Here is a 19356-nt window from a genome sequence, read left to right on the forward strand (position 1 = left end):
ACTTATATTTCATAAATTGATAATATTGTATTTATTGCATAGTATTGGAAGCACTGTCTCTAATATTTACTAGGTTATTACATGTTCGGCATATATGTTTATACTTATATGTAACTCTCCAAATTGATTGATTGAAATATATTTATATATATATATATATATATATATATATATATATATATATATATATATATATATATATATATTTCATATATATATATATATATATATATATATTTATATATATATAATATATATATATATATATATATATATATATATATATATATATATATATATATATATATATTCCTGGCGTTTCAATTATTTTCCCCTTTTGTAGTTATTCTTATTTCCTGGTTTATTTAGAATTGTGTGTATATGTATTTTGTTTATTGGTTGGATCCGTTAATCGCCCTCGTTTTGTTAATCCTTCCTTTCGTTTCGTAGTGCCGTGTGTTCGTTTGTGCATTCAAATCCTTATTCGCGTGTTTTGTATAGAATGGTTTTCTTGTTCTTGTTACGGCGCGTGCGGAGCGCGGGACGTGACACCCCCGCCCTTGGAGTTCAAATTTCCAAAGGAAATTTGACTGATGGTATCTCTGAGTTCGCTCAAGGCGGACGTAGATATCGTTGGTAGTTGAGTGACTACCGGTGTTATCGATATCCCTTGAGGTGCTGTTTGATCCACGATATTTCGTCTTCGTTTGAGGTATAGTAGCGGGTGGGTGACTGAGCCGCATATTGCTCCACATTCGTAAGTTTCACGTAACTGGTATCCGTGTGCGGCTATATCTATTATTGTCTTGATTAGTTTAAATATTGCGAGTATTCCAAATATTGCTGCACTGACAGTTCCAAATTCCATAAAACCAGTCCATAAGCTTGATACGGTATTTTTCGCTATTGTCGTTAATGTGTTTTTGTCCATCATTCCCAGGATGTTTACTGTTCCAGGGACGATTGTTTTTCCTGTTGCTCCTCTGGCCAATGCGTTCAAGACTGCAGATTTTTCTGCCGGGAACATGACGTGGTCCCGTAGTGCATCGAGGTCTTTTTGGGTATATATTCCGCTCGTGGCCAACGACGATGGTGCTGAATATCGCCACGTTTGGCGCACGTCCGGGCGGAGTTCCTGTGGTGCGATTCTTTTGCCAAACGGGTAGTTCCGAGTAGCATTTTGTTGTATGTCGTACCTTTACTTGTACCGGAATGCATTTGACTATATGGACCGCTTCTCCTGCGATCAAAGCCATGTATCCTGGGTTTTGGTTATGGTGTATGCAAATTCGTCGGGCGGTAAGTTTGCCAAGCTTAAAGCGTTCTCTATTAGTTTCTTCTGTGTGGTGTATCTTTATGTCAGTGTATCATGGTATAATGTTTTCATTTCTCGAGTTTATCAGAAATAGGAATAACCTTTTATAGAAAAAGAAAATTTTTATATATTATATTATTTTTTCTTTCCTTCTTTTTTCTTCTTTTTTTCTTCTTCCCCCCTTTTTTTATTGTTAAAACTTTTGTTTTATTTTAGGTTTTACGTACTTGTTATCAGTGAAAATAAATATTATGAATACTACTTGGGTTGTAATTATATACATATATGCGTACGTATTGGTAAGTAGTATAAATGAGATTTGTTTTATTGTTATAAATATATAAGTATATATCATCAATAGGAATAAATATTACAAATGTACCTTGTCTTCGAGTATATATATATATATATATATATATATATATATATATATATATATATATATATATATATATATATATATATATGCGTGCAATGATAAATACGACGGCTTATTTTTATGAGTCACTTGCATTATCAATGGAAGTGAATGTTATAAATATCGCCTACTTTACAACATGCGTGTATATATATATTGGTGAACATAAGTGAAAATTATATGCATAGTTATAAATGTTGTTTGTTTACAGGTGGATAGCATCAGTATTTGGTTTCGTGAGTGGCTTACAAATACTTTACAGTTCCACTGTGCGGATTGCTATTCATGTTCTTCCATCCGTCGTTCAGAGAATGGTTGATGAGTTCGCCATCAGTTCTGTACACACATATAAAAATAGTTAATGTATATATATATTATTTATTATTTTTTTTTTTTTTATTAGTACCTAACATTGCTATTATGATGCTGTATTACATTGCTTTGGCTATTATTTGTATGTGCGCGCGACGAATTTTTCAACATGGCCGCTCGCGTGTCTCTTTGGTATGGCATTGGTTTAATGTCAACAGTAACGTGTTGTTGAAATAGCTAATTAATTGTTAATCACTATAATTTTATTTAGTAGTGTTTTGTAATATTGTTTTGTGTTTCATGATATTGTGTGTGTCAATACCGTGTGCTACTTTAATGTGATAGCATGGATTGTATTGTTACCGAATTTCAATAGTCATTGTTTTGATTATACGTGACTTGCATTTATGTAAGTCTCGTTTAATTTAGTTAATGTTTTGTGTATTGTGTTACCAATTATTTCGTGTAGCATAACTTTATTCCTTTGCACCGAGTTCAGTCATGTCTTGTCGTTAATATTTAGTTAGTCTATCTTGATTAATTTCTAACCCATTTCTGTGTTTATTGACCCTTCTTATTTTCCCTATTAATTTATTATTGCATGTACTTGCGGTTTGTTATTATTTTATGTATGATATGGATTAGTTCCCTTATTAGTGATTAAAATTTATTTGTTAGATTCACATTGTAATTTCTAACCTATTTCTGTGTTTATTGACCTTTCCTTATTTTCCCTATTAATTTATTATTGCATGTACTTGCTATTTGTTATTATTTTATGTATGATATGAATTAGTTCCCTTATTAGTGGTTAAAATTTATTTATTAGATTAACATTGTCTATAATTCTTCAGATTCTACTCATTCGATGTTGCGTCACTTACCTGGATCATTCCCACAACGTCATCCAATTCTTCGATATGCCTTGGATACTTACTACGGTTGCCTTCAATCGTCTTATATCTGTGGCTATAAAGGTACTGTTTAATTCATTTAATTTAATATGTGTATAATGCATTGTGTGTGCGACCGCTATTGTGCATTACAAAATCCACTTCTACATGTTAGATATGATAATATAACAATACTACGTAGATTAATACATAATAAAATATCCTTTTACTCCGGTTATATTTATTACTAACTCTCAATTAATCTATTTTAATTATTTTCTAACCACTTTCTATATTTCTCAGCTATTTTATTTCTTCTTGTTAATCTGCGAAATCCATGCATGTACACTTCCTTGTATGGTGATTGATTGTTCACGAGGTAAGTTGCACTTTCACTGTTTTCGTTATTCGTTGAACTAACACGTTTTGCATTCAAACACTAATTGGAGCACTCGTAATAAACTTCTTTTCTTTTTCCAAGTTTCCGCTATCTGTGTCATTCGACGAACAGTGCCACGCCTCCACAGCACCGTTATAACATTTAGCGATGCTGCTCTTTGCATTAAGGCAATTGAAGTTAATTCGTTCGTTTATTTTCAGGTGGTACATGGTGTTCCGCAAGCAGGGAGCCATAACCTATTCTGCATGTAGACCTTCTTATATGATGATTACTTGTTTACAAGGTAACTTTCACTTTCCCTCTTTTAATTATTTATTGAATCAACACGTTGTATATTCAAACAATAATTGGAGTACACATAATAATTTTCCCTTTTTTCTTTTTAGGTTTTCGCTATCTGTATTGTTCGACGAACAGTGTCACACCTCCTTTTGATTTATCCATAATATAGTTCTAACATTTAGTAACCTTGTATTTTGCACTGAGACAATTGAAACTAATTTATTCACTTATTTTAGGTAGCTGTCATACATTGTGTTCCACGAACAGCGATCCATAACCTATACTTGCACGTACACTTTCTTGTGTGTTGATCACTTGTTCACAAGGTAACTTTCACTTTCACTAGTTAATTGTTCATTGAGTTAACACGTTTTATATTTAAGCAATAATTGAAACACGTATAATAATTTTCCTTTTTCCTTTTAGGTGTTCGATATCTGTATTATTCGACGAACAGCACTATAACATATACTACCGCACTACGTTGCCTACTGAAATCGCTTTATTCATTGCTTATTTCGATTATGCGCTAGTTTTAACTTGTTTAAATGCACCGTTCGCGGAATCCCTTTTACTTCGATCTTGACGTTTTGGTTGTGCAAGATTTCTAGCACTTTGTATGGTCCAGTATATTGATCGGAGAATTTTCCTTTACTGGGTTCTTTTAGTAAATATATCGAATCTCCTATTTTAAAATCTTGGGGGTTGATTCGTCGGTCGTAATATTCTTTTGATCTTAGTTTGGATTTTATCAAATATTCTCTTGCCATTCGTTGTACGGTGTTAATTTTATCGAACAGATCTTCGAGATATTCTGCGTAAGTTGGTTCCATGTTCTCTTCGATTATTACTTCACCAGTAGGTTCTCTGGCTAGATGTCCAAAAACTAATTCGTGCGGGGAGAATTTCGTTCCTTCGTGTACAGAGGTATTATAGGAAAACATAGCTAATTCTACCCATTCGTCCCAATTTTTGGAATTTTCAATATATAATTTGAGATATTCTATCAGCACGTGGTGAGATCTTTCGATTGAACCGTTACTTTGTGGATGATATGCCGTCGTGGTATATTGTTTGATGCGGAATCTCTTTGCTACTTTCTTCATTAGTGAGGATGTAAAGTTCGTCCCTTGATCAGTGAGAATAGCTCTCGGTGACCCGAAACGACAAATAAATCGCTTTACAAAAACGTCCGCTATCTCGGCTGAAGAAATTCCTCCTAGTGGAATCCCAATTGAGTATTTTGTTAATAAGTCTTGGATAGTTAATACATATTCGTTTCCCTTTTGGGTTTTTGGTAATGGACCTACAATATCCATACTAACCTTATCGAACGCTTTACCTGGTGTGTCTGTAAGTACCATTGGTTGCTTTGCTTTTATTCTTGTGAGTTTCTTCAATTGACATTCCTTACATGTTCTTACGTAATCTTGAATTTCCTTTTTCATATTTTCCCAATAGTAATGTTGTCGTATTCTTTGATAAGTTTTTGTTATTCCTTTGTGTCCTGCTACGCTTGATTCATGTTTTTCTCGTATTATGTTGTTCCGCGCTTCCACAGGTGGGGTAATTACTTCCCCAGTGCAAATGGTGATGGTTAAGGTTTTTTCCATAAATATTTCCTTTAATTTTCTGATTGTATATCGCCAGGGTATTTCCTCCAAGTTTCCTTTGCTAATGCTGAACGAAGTTAACTGTTTTTCATTTACTACGTCTAATAGAGATCTTAGCGAGTTTAATAAATTTTCTGGTGTTATTGGAATATTTCTATTTTCCTTTATCGGTAGGAATACAATGTATTTTCCAGAATCGTAATTCAATCTTGCTTTTTCTAACATTAAATCTTTATAACGAGGCAATTTTCCCGTTTCCTTCATTTCTAAGGCTCCTTTATTTATCGGATTGCCATGTATATCTATAAATACTACTTTATGGTCATTTACTCTCGCAATTGAGTCTCGGGTTTCTGAAATTCTTAGTTCCGCAATTATCGTAGGTCTCGTGTCCTTTTCTCGTTGTTGAATTGGTTCTGGAATTACAGTGGAGGTCTCTTTTTCGCTTGTTGTATCCGTGTCTTCTTTTTCTCGATTGGTTATTTCTCTATCTGTACTTACATCGATTTCTGCTAATGCTTGGTCTAAATATTTTATGGGGGTTTCTTCTATTGTAAAATGTTTTCGGGTAAAACCCTTTCCTTGATTTTTAGAATCACTGGATTGAGGCAAGACGTGTGGTTTAGCTTCGAATATGGGAGAGTCTTCGGTTGACGTATCTATTTCGAATCTTTTTGAGACAGGATAGCGAATCGGTGAGACTTCCTCTCTCTTTCTGATTGGTAAACAAACTTCCGGAGGGTTCCTAGATAATGCGTCTGCGTTTGCGTTCGCCCTGCCTTCTTTGTATACAATATCAAATTCGAAGTCCGATAACTTTAATTTCCATTTCCAAATTCTTGAAGTAGGGTCTTTGATAGAATGCATCCACACTAAAGGTTTATGATCGGTTACGATGGTAAACTTTCTTCCGTAAAGATACGGTCGGAAGTGCATTGCGCTGTAAACAATTGCCAGACACTCCTTTTCTATGGTAGAGTAGTTTTGTTCGGCGGGATTTAATAGCCTTGAGGCATACGCAATCGGCAAATCCTTTCCGATTGGCCCTTGACTCAGTACACCGCTTATTGCATATCCTGATGCGTCTGTAGTAAGGTTAAAGGGTTTAGAAAAGTCTGGATATTGCAGGATGGGTTTCGTCACTAACGCTGTCTTTAAATTATTGAATGCGTTTTCTTGATTTTCTGCCCATTTAAAGGGAGTGTCTTTCTTTAATAGTTGTGTCAATGGTTTTGCGACCTTGGAGAAATCGGGTATAAATCTTCTGTAATATCCTGCTAGTCCCAGAAATTGTTTGATATTTTTCACCCTCTTTGGTCGTGGAAATTTTGATACGGCTTCGACTTTCTTTGGGTCGGGTTTCACGCCATCCTCACTAATTATATGTCCTAAATAATTCACCTCGTGTCGTAAAAATTCGCACTTATCAGGTTGTAATCGTAATTTAGCTTTCCTCAGCCTTTCCATTAATTTATTAAATTTAATTTCGTGTTCTTGGAGAGACGTGGAATAAATCACTATGTCATCCAGATAGACGAATAGTTCTATTCCTTGCAGACCAGATAATATTGAATTCATCAAACGTTGAAATGTTGCTGGGGCATTTTTTAATCCAAAGGGCATTCTTTTGAATTGAAAATGCCCGTATGGTGTCGAAAATGCAGTTTTGTGGGCATCTTCCTGTGACATACGGATCTGGTGAAAGCCCGATGCCAAGTCAAACGTGGAAAAATATTTTGCACTTCCTAATTGATCCAATATTTCTGTAATGTTGGGTAGTGGGAAGGCATCGCCAATCGTTTTATCGTTCAATTTTCTATAATCGATGACTAATCTCCAGTGCTTATTTCCTTGCGAATCGGGTTTTTTGGACACAATCCATAACGGGGAGTTATATGGAGATATTGATGGTTCCACTACGTCCGTATCTAGTAGTTCTTGGACCTGTCGATTTATTTCTTCTCGATGTATTGGTGGATATCGATACTGTTTAGTATTGATGGGTATATTATCCGTTGTAATTATCCTATGTTCCAGAACTTCGGTTGCTTCCAATGTATCTCCTGGAATATGAAACCTATCTTGATTATTACGAATCAATTTTTTAGCATTTTCCTTTTCTTCTTCGTTCAAATGTTCGAGTCGTAGTAACTCATTTATTTTATCGTATCTACTTTCCTCCGATCTTAGAACTGTATTGCACGCTGTCCTAGGAAGCGGGGTGGGGGGCGGGGGGATTTTCAAATTCTTTAATTACCATCGTTGGTGTTGTAAATACGTAATCTCTCGAAGTAGTATTTATTACTCTTATGTAACCTTTTCCTTTATGATTCCTCACAACTGCATTACCAAAATAGATTCCCTTGTTCCCAAGATTCTTGGAATAAATACCTCTTTTATCTCTGGATTAGCGATATTAATTGAACACGTTATTGAACTTCGCTTCGGTATAATTATTTTTTCTTTAGTATCGAAGGGAATATAAATATTTCCCCATCTGATATGTTTTCCCTCATAATCTAAACGAGCCTTACAACCTGCAAAAAATTCGGATCCTAGGATTCCGTCTTGATCGATTAGCAATGAATCATCGACTACATGAAAAACAACCGGATGGTCCGCAACCTGTATTACCGTCTGCCCTAGGGAGACCAGGCTCGTTGCCGTAATTCCTCGCACTTCGATTGATTCCTTTTCGTCGATGATGGCTGAGTCGGGTAAAGCAGGTTTTTTGATAATATTGATTTCCGATCCAGAGTCTAATAGTAAACTCGTCTTAGTTTTTAGATCTGGGGAAACTATTCGTGCAGTTGGGGTCGTTGGGGAATCGTTAAATTTTACTGAAATAATTCGGAGAGGTCGCCTTCCGAATCTGAATTCAACTCCTGATGATTTTCCTTCGCCGGTTGCTTGTGCTTCACTCTTTCCCTTTTGTCTTGAGATTCTGGATTCTCTGTCTGTGACCTTGTTTGGTTGTGGGATGACTCCCCCACAGTATTTAGTGGTTGTTCGTTCGATCTTATAGTCGGCATTGCGTTCGCTCTGTCTCTCGTTATGGGTGGTGGAGTCGATCTCGCGGGGGTGGCTGCCCTTTTTCTGTTTGTTGCCGTCGGCGCCGGTCGCCTGGTTGCCGCCTGTACTCTTGGGCGATTCGGCGTATCGTTCCTTCGTGGCTCGCCCCATTCTCCCGAAGGACGTGTTTGGTTTCCCGATGGCCTCGAAGCATAGGGTACGATTAATCCGGCATCTACTCGGGCTTTAAATTTGTAACAGTCTTTCACTAAGTGCCCGGGCTTTTTGCAATAGTTACACGTGATATTTTGTCTTGTAGAATTCAAAAAATTCTGCGATGGAGGTACCAATCTTCGATCTTGGCGGTTGTTCCTGATATTGTTGTTAGTGTTCGAAGGATGTGCGTTGTCGCGTCTGTAATAGTTCGAGGGTGTCGGTCGTTGGGGTCGCGTTCTATCGGTTATTTGTTTCAATTCGTGTGTTGCTTTGACGGCTTGACGATACGCATCTTCTAAAGTATGGTACCCTGCTATTTTTACTCGCACATATACCTCGTTCGGAAGTCCTTTAACGAAAGCTTCTCTCGTTTCCCAATCTATAGTATCTTGGATATCGGGGGATATGATGCCGTAGTCGCCTCTTTCTCCGTCCATTATTGCCAATCTAAGATTTCTAACGCGATCCATATAATCTAATATGTCTTCCCCGGGTCGTTGAAATATCGTTCCTAATTCCCCTTTATATTCGTTAAGAGATTTCTTTGGGCCGAATAGATCCTTTAATTTGTTTCCGAAATCGTTTAGACTCATTAATTCTGTGTCTTCGATGGCGAGGAGCGCGTGTCCACGGAGCTTATTTACTAACAATTTTACCAATTGAGGTTCTTGATATCTGGGAATCATATTTCGCGCGCGCTCACAAGCTCTTAAAAAGTGGAATACCGATGGTCGATATCCGTCAAACACTGGCACCGATTCGATCGCGTCTTTTAGCTCAATTGGCTGGGTATGTCCACTCGGCTGAACCGTCTCTTGTTGCGTTGTCGGCGGCGATACGGGTGTTTTAGGTTCTTGTTTTGTTTTAAGTTCGAATAAGCCGCTTTGTAATTCGGCGAGTTTTGCACTCATATCGCGAAAGTTCGCATCCCATGCTTTAAGCTTTTCCGACAATGTCAAAACCATTTCTTCGTCCAACGATTCCACTACAGTCGCCATTGTTTCTTAAAATTAATATTTTATTGTCAAGCGTGACAACTTAATCTTCTATGGAGCATATCGAACTGTTTAAACCAACTTTAATCCTCCGTGAAGCGTATCCCACCGCTGCCACCAAAATATTTACTAACACTAATGTTACGTATTAGTTTATTGACATCGATCAAATTTTAAATTTAAATTTTACTGAAAAATTTTTTTTGTTGAGTTTGAATTTAATCTGAAGGGAAATAAATTGAAATGATATTATTGTGTATGTAATACTGATTTAGATTTCTAATTAATACGGTAGTTGCTGCCACCAGAAATAGTCTAAGGACTATTTCAAAATATCTTAATTTTATTATTTTTTGTTTAATTGGTAGCGTTAACTGACGCTTAATGCAACTGGTAAACGAATTCCACTTTTCGGCTAACCTGCTATGTGCAGGGATACTGGCACGGGACAGGATTAAAGCTGGGAACAATAAATATTTGTCCTCGTTGAACGGATTTTTATTTGAATGTAGAATTGCTTAGATTATTACCTTTATATATATTTTATTAGCCGGATATATATATATTTTAGCGTTGCTGGATTGGATAGGAATGTGAGATTTTTCGTTGTTATATATAAATTTATTTTTACGTTTGACTTCTTCTTCTCTTTTAATTTCGCTGTAGTAGTTTGCCGGTAGAACCGAAACTCAATTCATTTACTACGATAGATTCTGTTACCACGATTTTCTTGCCTTTTGAGTTTAATAATCGAGGATGATTCTAACGATCCTCTCTGTGTGGGACCCATAAATACTACCCAAATAAATACTACCCAAAGACGGGTAGTATTTTACCAACAGTGGGAGGAGGAATGCGAAGATCGACGGGTGTTTTTGATAATCGGAAACCGATGATAAGAAGTTCTAATTCGATTCTCGAGGGCAACGAAATTATCAGAGAAAAAGGAAATTCTCAAAATTAATTTTCTTACCTTGAGGAGTAGGCGCTGTCTGGCGCCATTACCTCAGCTGCTCCGGTGGTCGTCGAAGTTTTTGCTGGGTTTATTACTTGAACTCGAATATAGTTTACTATCAACGTTTACTTTATTTATCTATTTCGATACAGACAGAACAATTTACTAACTGGATTAATACCGCAATTACAATGCGCGTTCAAAGATAAAATTTTCTTTTTACTTAGTCGTGGCTCTCTTTTCTTGACCGAAAAACTAAAGACCCCGAAGCGCAAAATACTATACAAAATTTCTAAAGATGAGCGCAATAACGAACGTAGTAACAATGAACACAAAGAGTGAACAAAATAATTATGAACCGTAATAACGAAGATCGCAATAATAATGAACAAAGAATAATGAACGGTAATAACAATGATCACTATAATAATGAGCGAAGAATAATGAGCGTAATAAGAATGTTTACCAGAATAATAATGAGCAAAGAATAATGTAATAAGAATGTTCACCGGAATAATAATGAGCAAAGAATAATGAACGAAGAATAATGAACGTAATAAGAATGTTCACCAGAATAATAATGAGCCCTGCTCTACGTTGCTTTGCTTATTTATAATGCCATCCCCCACAGGGTGGTGGTCCGCTGGGGGTACGCTTATGATTGCTTTTGCGATTTTGACCCCTAACCTAACCCCAACCTAACCCCAACCTAACCCTTTCTTGTTGTTTCCCTAGGTTTCGGTGAACGACGTTCGAACAATGTTTGCGGAGGCATTTCCATCAGAGGTTCCTTATTATTATTATTTTTTTCCTTTTAAATGTCTTTTGTTTTTATGTATGATATATATATATATTTTTTAAATGTGATATCTATTTTATGTTTGTTAAATATATGTATTTTAATTTTATATTTCCCCCTTTTTAATTGATTATATATGTAATATCGTGATATAATATATTTAGAAGGAATGGATGATACAGATGTTAATCGGACAGAAAAAGACGATTGATGTTCAACCTGAACTATTCACACCAAACGTACAGAAAACAGCACAACTAAATAATTAGATAACGACACGACTTTCACAAAATGCAATCAACACTCTCTCGGCAACGCCACTCGCAAACTCTGCTTCTCGACTGACTCTCTGGCCGTTGTAGCATTCTATTGTCTATTGCTAGGCCCACCGCACACGTGTTCTGCAGACGCTCGTAGCCAGGGTCACGTAGGTCTTTTCGGCAAAGCTATTTGTTTGAAGGACCCGGTAATGCATTGATGGAGCCGACAGCGCCTCGGCTCTCGCGACATTGTCTGTAGTTAGCTCGACGTTTCTTAGGCCCTTCTCCCCGATACTACATATATATATATATATATATATATATATATATATATATATATTTTTTTACATTTGTAGTTGCGCACAGATTTTATTAAAGAAAAGTGTTAACAATGTGTTTTAATGATTCATTTCTCGCGCCTGACTTCCATTAATCCTTAATATTCCTGTCGCCGTGATGCGTGTAAATCTAACATGGCTGCTCATAAATGTCATCAGCAAAGTTATAGTGACGGGTCTTTAATTTTGTTTAATACCGAAGTAATTTTCCGTCTGCCGCTCGTTTTTATTAATATTGTTTTAAAGTGACAAGTATTGTTCGTGTGAATATACGCATATATATATATTTATGTTGTGTGTTTTGTAATTCTTCGATTGCGTTATTTATTGTTTTGAGTAGTTTATTTTATAGAGTATTCGATAATATAAAACATACGCGCACACATACATACATACATACATACATATATATATATATATATATATATATATATATATATATATATATATATGTCGGGATTTACATTAGAATTAAGGTTAGGGGCGTGAAACGAATCTTCGTTTGGGTTACACGTTGTCGTTATGCAATAGAGAAGACATTGACTAGTGCAAATACCATTATTATAGAACCGGACAAGAAACCGCGGTAGTTAGGTGCTCGAGATACTAATGACAATGATCCTAGGTTCAATAACGAATCCGCGGTCAACGGGATGACAACAGAACGTACTCACAAAGTCTAAGTCTGAGAATAATCACTGATCGCGAAGGCGTTACTCTTGGATCGATGAGATCGCGAGCGAGAATGCCTTTCCCGTCCCGATGATGCCACACAGGAAAACTATAACGGGATGTGTCTAAGGATACGAGATCATCGGATTCGTCGAGAAAAGCCTTCGTTCAGAAAGTGTTGCTGCTAATTGGTTAATCTCCATATCGGTGGTTAGAAAAGGATGCTAGCCGCCCTCGAGGGAAAGTTGCTAGTGGGAGACGCCGCTCGTTGAAAAATATGTCTTCCCTATCTTCCCGTAGTTGGGACAAAGACTGTTTGTCTGTTTGAAGGACTTTAGTTAACTAAACCTTAAGATTTATAACGGGCCCTCGGGCTAGCCGAACATGTACTGCGGAGACGCATCGACATCTGGCAATCATCTTACTCGAAGAATAGGGTCTGCACGTGGCGAGCCACGGGACAGAAACCGTTGGAATGTTTACTGTCGCGTGTCGACACAAATATTTCTTTTAAGGAGAGCTATAGAATTACTTCATACCTTTGTTAGGCAAAGCGTTCATCCCGTGACCGCGGCTACGTTCGGCGACTGACTGTCGCCTCGAGCCCAAGCTCATTATCACAATTCTCGAATAATTACAATCGGGTTGAATAACTACAATTGTTCAATTACAGCTATAGTAGACTCTAGGTTACAATGTTGCGGGGTTATCCAAAATTCCAAAGGCTCCGGTGTTCTTTCATCTCCGACACGGCCATCCTGACTATCACACGTCCTCGTGTGTAACTAAAATATCGTATTTCTTACATTAGATTCGATACAACTGACATTATTTGCGATTTAGCTAAATGTCCAAGTAAGTCAAGGGTCCAGTGCAATAACAAAGTTTCGTTCGGAGGTTTGACAACGGAAAAGTAAAAGAGAATAGGAATTTGTAATGTTATAATTTGTATTCAAAGTGTTAGGTGCGTTCTGTGAGTCGCCAGTCAGACCGTAATGACACGACAGATCATTTCGATTTCGTACACCGAAGAGTCTCAGTTTGTTGGATCATGTTACTGCGTTGGGTGTATCACTGTGGGTATGTTACAGATGTATGAGACATCACAGTGGATATATTGCGTATGTGCAAAACGTCACTGTGGATATATTACAGATGTATGAGACATCACTGTGGATATATTGCGTATGTGCAAAACGTCACTGTGGATATATTACAGATATATGAGACATCACAGTGGATATATTGCGTATGTGCAAAACGTCACTGTGGATATATTACAGATATATGAGACATCACAGTGGATATATTGCGTATGTGCAAAACGTCACTGTGGATATATTACAGATGTACTACAACCACAACGCGGTGTTAGTGATCCTCTGAGGTCGGTGTACTTGCATCGTTATTATCACCGTCGTCGTCATCACCGCAGACGTCCAACTCAGCAGGGACGCAGCTTTCCGGCATCTTTCTCAGTCTGTCATGTCTGTCCTTATATAATCGTTTTCCGTCTAGAGTTTTTAAGGTATACCTATGTAGTATCGTGGACGAAAGGCCTAAGAAATATCGGGCGAACTATGAACAATGTCGCGAGAGCTGAGGCGCCGTCGGGCCCATCAATGTGTCATCGGTCTTTTCAAGTGCATAGTTTCGTGGAAAAGACCTACGTGACCCTGGCCACGAGCGCCTGCAGAACACGTGTGCGGTGGGCCTAGGAAAAAGACAACAGAATGCGGCAATGACCAGAGAGTGAGTCGAAAAGCAGAGTGCGAGTCGAGAAGCAGAGTGCGAGCTGAGCGGAGACAGAGGTTGCGAGTGGCGTTGCCGAGAGAGTGTGGATTGCGCTGTTTTCTGTACGTTTGGCGTGAATAGTTCAGGTTGAACAACAATCGTCTTTTTCTGTCTGATTAACATCTCTATTGTCCACTCTTTATAAACACATTATATCACGATATTACACCTATCTCCTTCCAAAATCTCTGCTATCTCGAACGGACCCCTGAATTTCGGATCTAACTTCGTCTGGTTTCTTTCCTCGTTTTTGCGTAACACGAAATCGCCAAGGTTGAACCTAGTTATTTTAGCTTTGTTTTCGTCGAACTTATCCTTATCGTATTTGGCGCTTGCTTCTATATTCTTTATCGCCTGCTGTCTTACATGGGAGATATTTACTTCTCTTTCTTCGATATTGTCGGGTAGGGATAAGCCGTAGGGTCTCGCTGTTCTACCGATTAGTAGTTCCAACGGGCTTGACTTAGTCACGCGGTTGGTGGTACAATTTAAGGCCAGTTGTATTTCCCCGATCGCGTTTTGCCAGGACCGCCAGTTGGTTTCTATTGTTGTGAACATGTTTTTTTTTTTTTTTTTAGCGTACTCATAATACGCTCTACCTGTCCGTTGGCCCTACTAGCTCCGGTCGCAATTAAATGGAGTTTAATGTATTTATCTTGACAAAAGTCTGGAAATTCTTTGCCCGTAAAACATCTTCCCTGATCCGCTATTATCCGGCAGGGACTGTCGAATAAAAATATAGTACTTAAGTGCTTTAACGGTACTAAGGAAATCTACTTTACAAGTATGATGCAGATATGCGAATTTAGTGAAGACGTCGACCAAAACAATGACATACTCTTTCGAACCACTTTTACCGCTTAGTTTGCCCGTTATGTCCACGTGAACTGTATGCCAAAGTATGCTGGTCTTAGGTATAGGATGTAATTCAGCTTGTATTTTACCTGAACTGGCCTTCGAAACTTGACAAGCGTGACAGTTCTCTACGAATTGGCGAACATACTCCGCCATTCCTTCGAACCAGTAACACTCGCACAGTTTCTCAAGCGTTTTATCCCAACCTAAGTGCATAATTGACTGTTGCACATGGTTAATAACAGATCATCTAAAACCTCTGGGGACAATGGACAAGCAGAGAGTTCTGCCTTTCCTCTGTATTTTACGATGAAGGGTACCGGACCGTAACTCATACGTATTCGCGACGTCTTCCGCGAGCTCTTCGTTCTGTAATTTATTGACGATCCCAGAAATTTGGGAGTCGCGACGTTATTCCACTAATAGCTAGTCTTCGGAGATTTCGGTCAGATTGATTTCCTTCTCTATGACTTCGTTGATCGTAAGGTGATCCAAGTCTATGGGATTTCGCGAGACAAAATTTACGTGGGCTATTCGTTTACCTTCCCGGTACAGAATGTCAAAAGTAAAAGTTTGTAAGTAAGCCCACCACCTGTAAACCCTGTCATTTAAATTTACCTTACTACTGGATGCCTTCAAAGGATTACAATCGGAGACGACAAGAAATTCTCGTCCGTGGAGATAATGACGGAAATGCTTGACGGCGTTCACAACTGCTAACGTTTCTAGTTCGTAAGAATGATACCTAGATTCCGCAGGGTTACTTCTTATACTGTAATATTCTATTACTCTATTTTTACCTTCAATCTTGTGCATTAAAATAACCATATCCATCCGAACTAGCGTCGATACGAAGTTCTATCGGGTAGTTCGGGTCAAATACCATTAACACCGGCGCGTCGGTCAGGGCGGAAATTACCTTTTGCCTTATTTTTCCATGCCTATCTGTCCAAGTCATGTTTTTATTATCGGAAGTAAGCGCATACAAGGGTTTCATTACCCGTGAAGATTTAGGGGCGAATTTTCGGAAATAAAGGGCTAAACCTATGAACTGCCTGAGCTGTGTGACGGTCGTTGACGCAGGTAAAGAACTCAAGGCGTGCATTTTACCCGGATTGGGACGAACTTCTCCGTCGTAAATTACATATTCCAAATAGAGTACCGATGCCTTTAGAAAAGAACATTTTGAAAAGTTAAAAGAGAATCCGGCTTTTACAAGGGTATCTAGTACGGTGTGCAATACTTTTAGAGCTTGATCTATCGGGTCGGCAATAATTAGGACATCATCCAAATAGACGACAACGTACGAATGGCACGTTGACTGTTACACGTGTTTTCAAAGGAATCTCAAGAATGATCTCTCGTTTCGTTTGTTCGCAACATCGAAATCAGCAGCCGCTGCTGAATACAATGAAGGAAAGTGTAGTACAGATCACTCCGACCAAATGATTTCTTATGTCACCACAATTAAAAAGGGTCAAATGCTACAGAAGACTTGGCACGCGACTACTCCTGAGGATTTCCATAGTAAACGTTTTGATGGTTTACAAAATTGTAGCAAGGAAGAACATAAATATTAGAATATTTAGACAAGTATGAGCTGCACAATTATTAGGGTTGTCCGAAAATATAAGAATCCTCATTTTCGACGGAGTCAGCATAGTATCGCCGTCCCGAAAATGACTTCCGGAAGAAACATTAAACGCGCACGCACTTATGTTATGCAAATAAAGGACATCGAATGGATCGAACAAAGGCACAAAAGAATTCGAAGAAAACAACAACTCATTATCCAAATTGATCATCGAGGGTAATCAAGGCTGTATAACTCCTAGAATTAGGATGAATAGGGGTTTGGAGAAACCCACCGGCCATGTCCAGAATAATAAAATATCTCGCTTTTGCAATCTCGCGACTTGATCCGCAATGAGGGGTAAACGATACCGATCCGCGACCGTGTATTTATTTAGTTCTCAAAAATCTACCTATCATCTATCTGAACCATTGTTCGTCTTCACGAGTAACGCAGGGCTCGCGAACGGTGAATTACTAGGCTTTATGATTTTTGGCTGTAATTAAATCGCTTGTTCTCTCACGTACTATTCCGCGCTCGCGAAGTTTATTAGGATTCCTTGTACGGCGATGTCAGGATCAATTAATTGTACTTCTAACTGGTCTGTATTTTTTTTGTACGAGTACGTAGGGAACCCGTAACGGATGAATCTCTGAATTTTCGAAAAGAAAGATTAATCTACCCTTATCACTACCACGTACCTCATTGTCAACTTCATTAACATCGATCTCGTTTTCGGCGGTTTTATTACAGGCATTAATTATTTTTGTTTTACACATAGCGAGGCTATTTTGTGTAATATTACGTCAAAATCTTGGCTTAAAATTTAACGAGTAATCGCGATATCGTATTGTTAAATAACTATCAGCGAAGACATGAAAAATTTATCTCTAACCACTAACACCTGCAACGGACAAGATTTGAGCGATACGTTTAGTACCAATACCTCTTATTCCTCGCATTACTACTATATCAATCGTTCTTTTGCCAGAAATTCTCAAGACTACGGATTCTTTAATTAGCGAACACTCGGCTCCGAAATCGGGGTAAAATGGAAACGACTCACCCGGATGGCTTGATCTACCAGTTAGCGCCTCCACTACGTAGAAGTCGATTCGACACTCGGTATTGAAATTATATTCGGGGCACTGCTTTGTAAAGGATTTTCCTCCATAATCAGATTGGTAGCTGCGCACCATGCAGCGGAGTCGAAAAATTGTTAGGTTCCACACTCGATATTTTGCACTAGCGACGGAATTAACTCGCGCACGATGGTCGTAAACTCTTGCACTGTTATAACCGGCACTGATCCCACTTCTGATGTCGGGATTTACATTAGAATTAGGGTTAGGGGCGTGAAACGAATCTTCGTTTGGGTTACACGTTGTCGTTATGCAATAGAGAAGACATTGACTAGTGCAAATACGATTATTATAGAACCGGACAAGTAACCGCGGTAGTTAGGTGCTCGAGATACTAATGACAATGATCCTAGGTTCAATAACGAATCCGCGGTCAACGGGATGACAACAGAACGTACTCACAAAGTCTAAGTCTGAGAATAATCACTGATCGCGAAGGCGTTACTCTTGGATCGATGAGATCGCGAGCGAGAATGCCTTTCCCGTCCCGATGATGCCACACAGGAAAACTATAACGGGGTGTGTCTAAGGATACGAGATCATCGGATTCGTCGAGAAAAGCCTTCGTTCAGAAAGTGTTGCTGCTAATTGGTTAATCTCCATATCGGTGGTTAGAAAAGGATGCTAGCCGCCCTCGAGGGAAAGTTGCTAGTGGGAGACGCCGCTCGTTGAAAAATATGTCTTCCCTATCTTCCCGTAGTTGGGACAAAGACTGTTTGTCTGTTTGAAGGACTTTAGTTAACTAAACCTTAAGATTTATAACGGGCCCTCGGGCTAGCCGAACATGTACTGCGGAGACGCATCGACATCTGGCAATCATCTTACTCGAAGAATAGGGTCTGCACGTGGCGAGCCACGGGACAGAAACCGTTGGAATGTTTACTGTCGCGTGTCGCCACAAATATTTCTTTTAAGGAGAGCTATAGAATTACTTCATACCTTTGTTAGGCAAAGCGTTCATCCCGTGACCGCGGCTACGTTCGGCGACTGACTGTCGCCTCGAGCCCAAGCTCATTATCACAATTCTCGAATAATTACAATCGGGTTGAATAACTACAATTGTTCAATTACAGCTATAGTAGACTCTAGGTTACAATGTTGCGGGGTTATCCAAAATTCCAAAGGCTCCGGTGTTCTTTCATCTCCGACATATATATATACGTGTAGTATCGTGGACGAAAGGCCTAAGAAATATCGGGCGAACTATGAACAATGTCGCGAGAGCCGAGGCGCCGTCGGGCCCATCAATGTGTCATCGGTCTTTTCAAGTGCATAGTTTCGTGGAAAAGACCTACGTGACCCTGGCCACGAGCGTCTGCAGAACACGTGTGCGGTTGGCCTAGGAAAAAGACAACAGAATGCGGCAATGACCAGAGAGTGAGTCGAAAAGCAGAGTGCGAGTCGAGAAGCAGAGTGCGAGCTGAGCGGAGACAGAGGTTGCGAGTGGCGTTGCCGAGAGAGTGTGGATTGCGCTGTTTTCTGTACGTTTGGCGTGAATAGTTCAGGTTGAAC

At 38.7% G+C, this 19356-nt stretch overlaps 2 protein-coding genes across 23 annotated transcripts; one reads left to right on the forward strand and one right to left on the reverse strand.

Moving 5' to 3' along the window:
* The first annotated feature begins 250 nt into the window (after positions 1 to 250).
* On the forward strand, positions 251 to 18014 carry LOC126872957 (uncharacterized). 22 transcript variants are annotated; one of them, XM_050633251.1, is made up of 5 exons: positions 251 to 893; positions 958 to 1140; positions 2900 to 3022; positions 3242 to 3317; positions 3420 to 3886. In XM_050633251.1, the coding sequence occupies exons 2-5, from the start codon at positions 1090 to 1092 to the stop codon at positions 3587 to 3589; spliced, it is 420 nt and encodes a 139-aa protein (XP_050489208.1). In that variant the 5' UTR covers positions 251 to 893; positions 958 to 1089; the 3' UTR covers positions 3590 to 3886. The 22 variants fall into 22 exon arrangements, 18 of the variants coding, with proteins under 18 accessions (XP_050489208.1, XP_050489209.1, XP_050489207.1 ...); XM_050633252.1 differs by having other exon boundaries at positions 251 to 757; XM_050633262.1 differs by lacking the exons at positions 251 to 893; positions 958 to 1140 and adding exons at positions 2134 to 2237; positions 17694 to 18014 and having other exon boundaries at positions 3539 to 3621.
* On the reverse strand, positions 13346 to 14860 carry LOC126872955 (uncharacterized). Its single transcript, XM_050633245.1, has 2 exons — positions 14444 to 14860; positions 13346 to 14014 (listed from the first exon to the last, which is right to left on the reverse strand). The coding sequence occupies exons 1-2, from the start codon at positions 14830 to 14832 to the stop codon at positions 13852 to 13854; spliced, it is 552 nt and encodes a 183-aa protein (XP_050489202.1). The 5' UTR covers positions 14833 to 14860; the 3' UTR covers positions 13346 to 13851.
* Positions 18015 to 19356: the final 1342 nt, after the last annotated feature.

The sequence above is a fragment of the Bombus huntii genome, chromosome 14 (assembly GCF_024542735.1).
Source record: "Bombus huntii isolate Logan2020A chromosome 14, iyBomHunt1.1, whole genome shotgun sequence".
Taxonomy (NCBI): Eukaryota; Metazoa; Arthropoda; class Insecta; order Hymenoptera; family Apidae; genus Bombus; species Bombus huntii.

Coding starts and splice junctions, on each gene's coding strand:
- LOC126872957 (XM_050633248.1), top strand. CDS start 2,154: ATGATGCTGTATTACATTGCTTTGGCTATTATTTGTATGTGCGCGCGA. Junction 3,023..3,241: donor TTATATCTGTGGCTATAAAG/GTACTGTTTAAT, acceptor TATATTTCTCAG/CTATTTTATTTCTTCTTGTT. Junction 3,318..3,419: donor GGTGATTGATTGTTCACGAG/GTAAGTTGCACT, acceptor TCTTTTTCCAAG/TTTCCGCTATCTGTGTCATT.
- LOC126872955 (XM_050633245.1), bottom strand. CDS start 14,832: ATGTTCACAACAATAGAAACCAACTGGCGGTCCTGGCAAAACGCGATC. Junction 14,015..14,443: donor GAGATTTTGGAAGGAGATAG/GTGTAATATCGT, acceptor GATACTACATAG/GTATACCTTAAAAACTCTAG.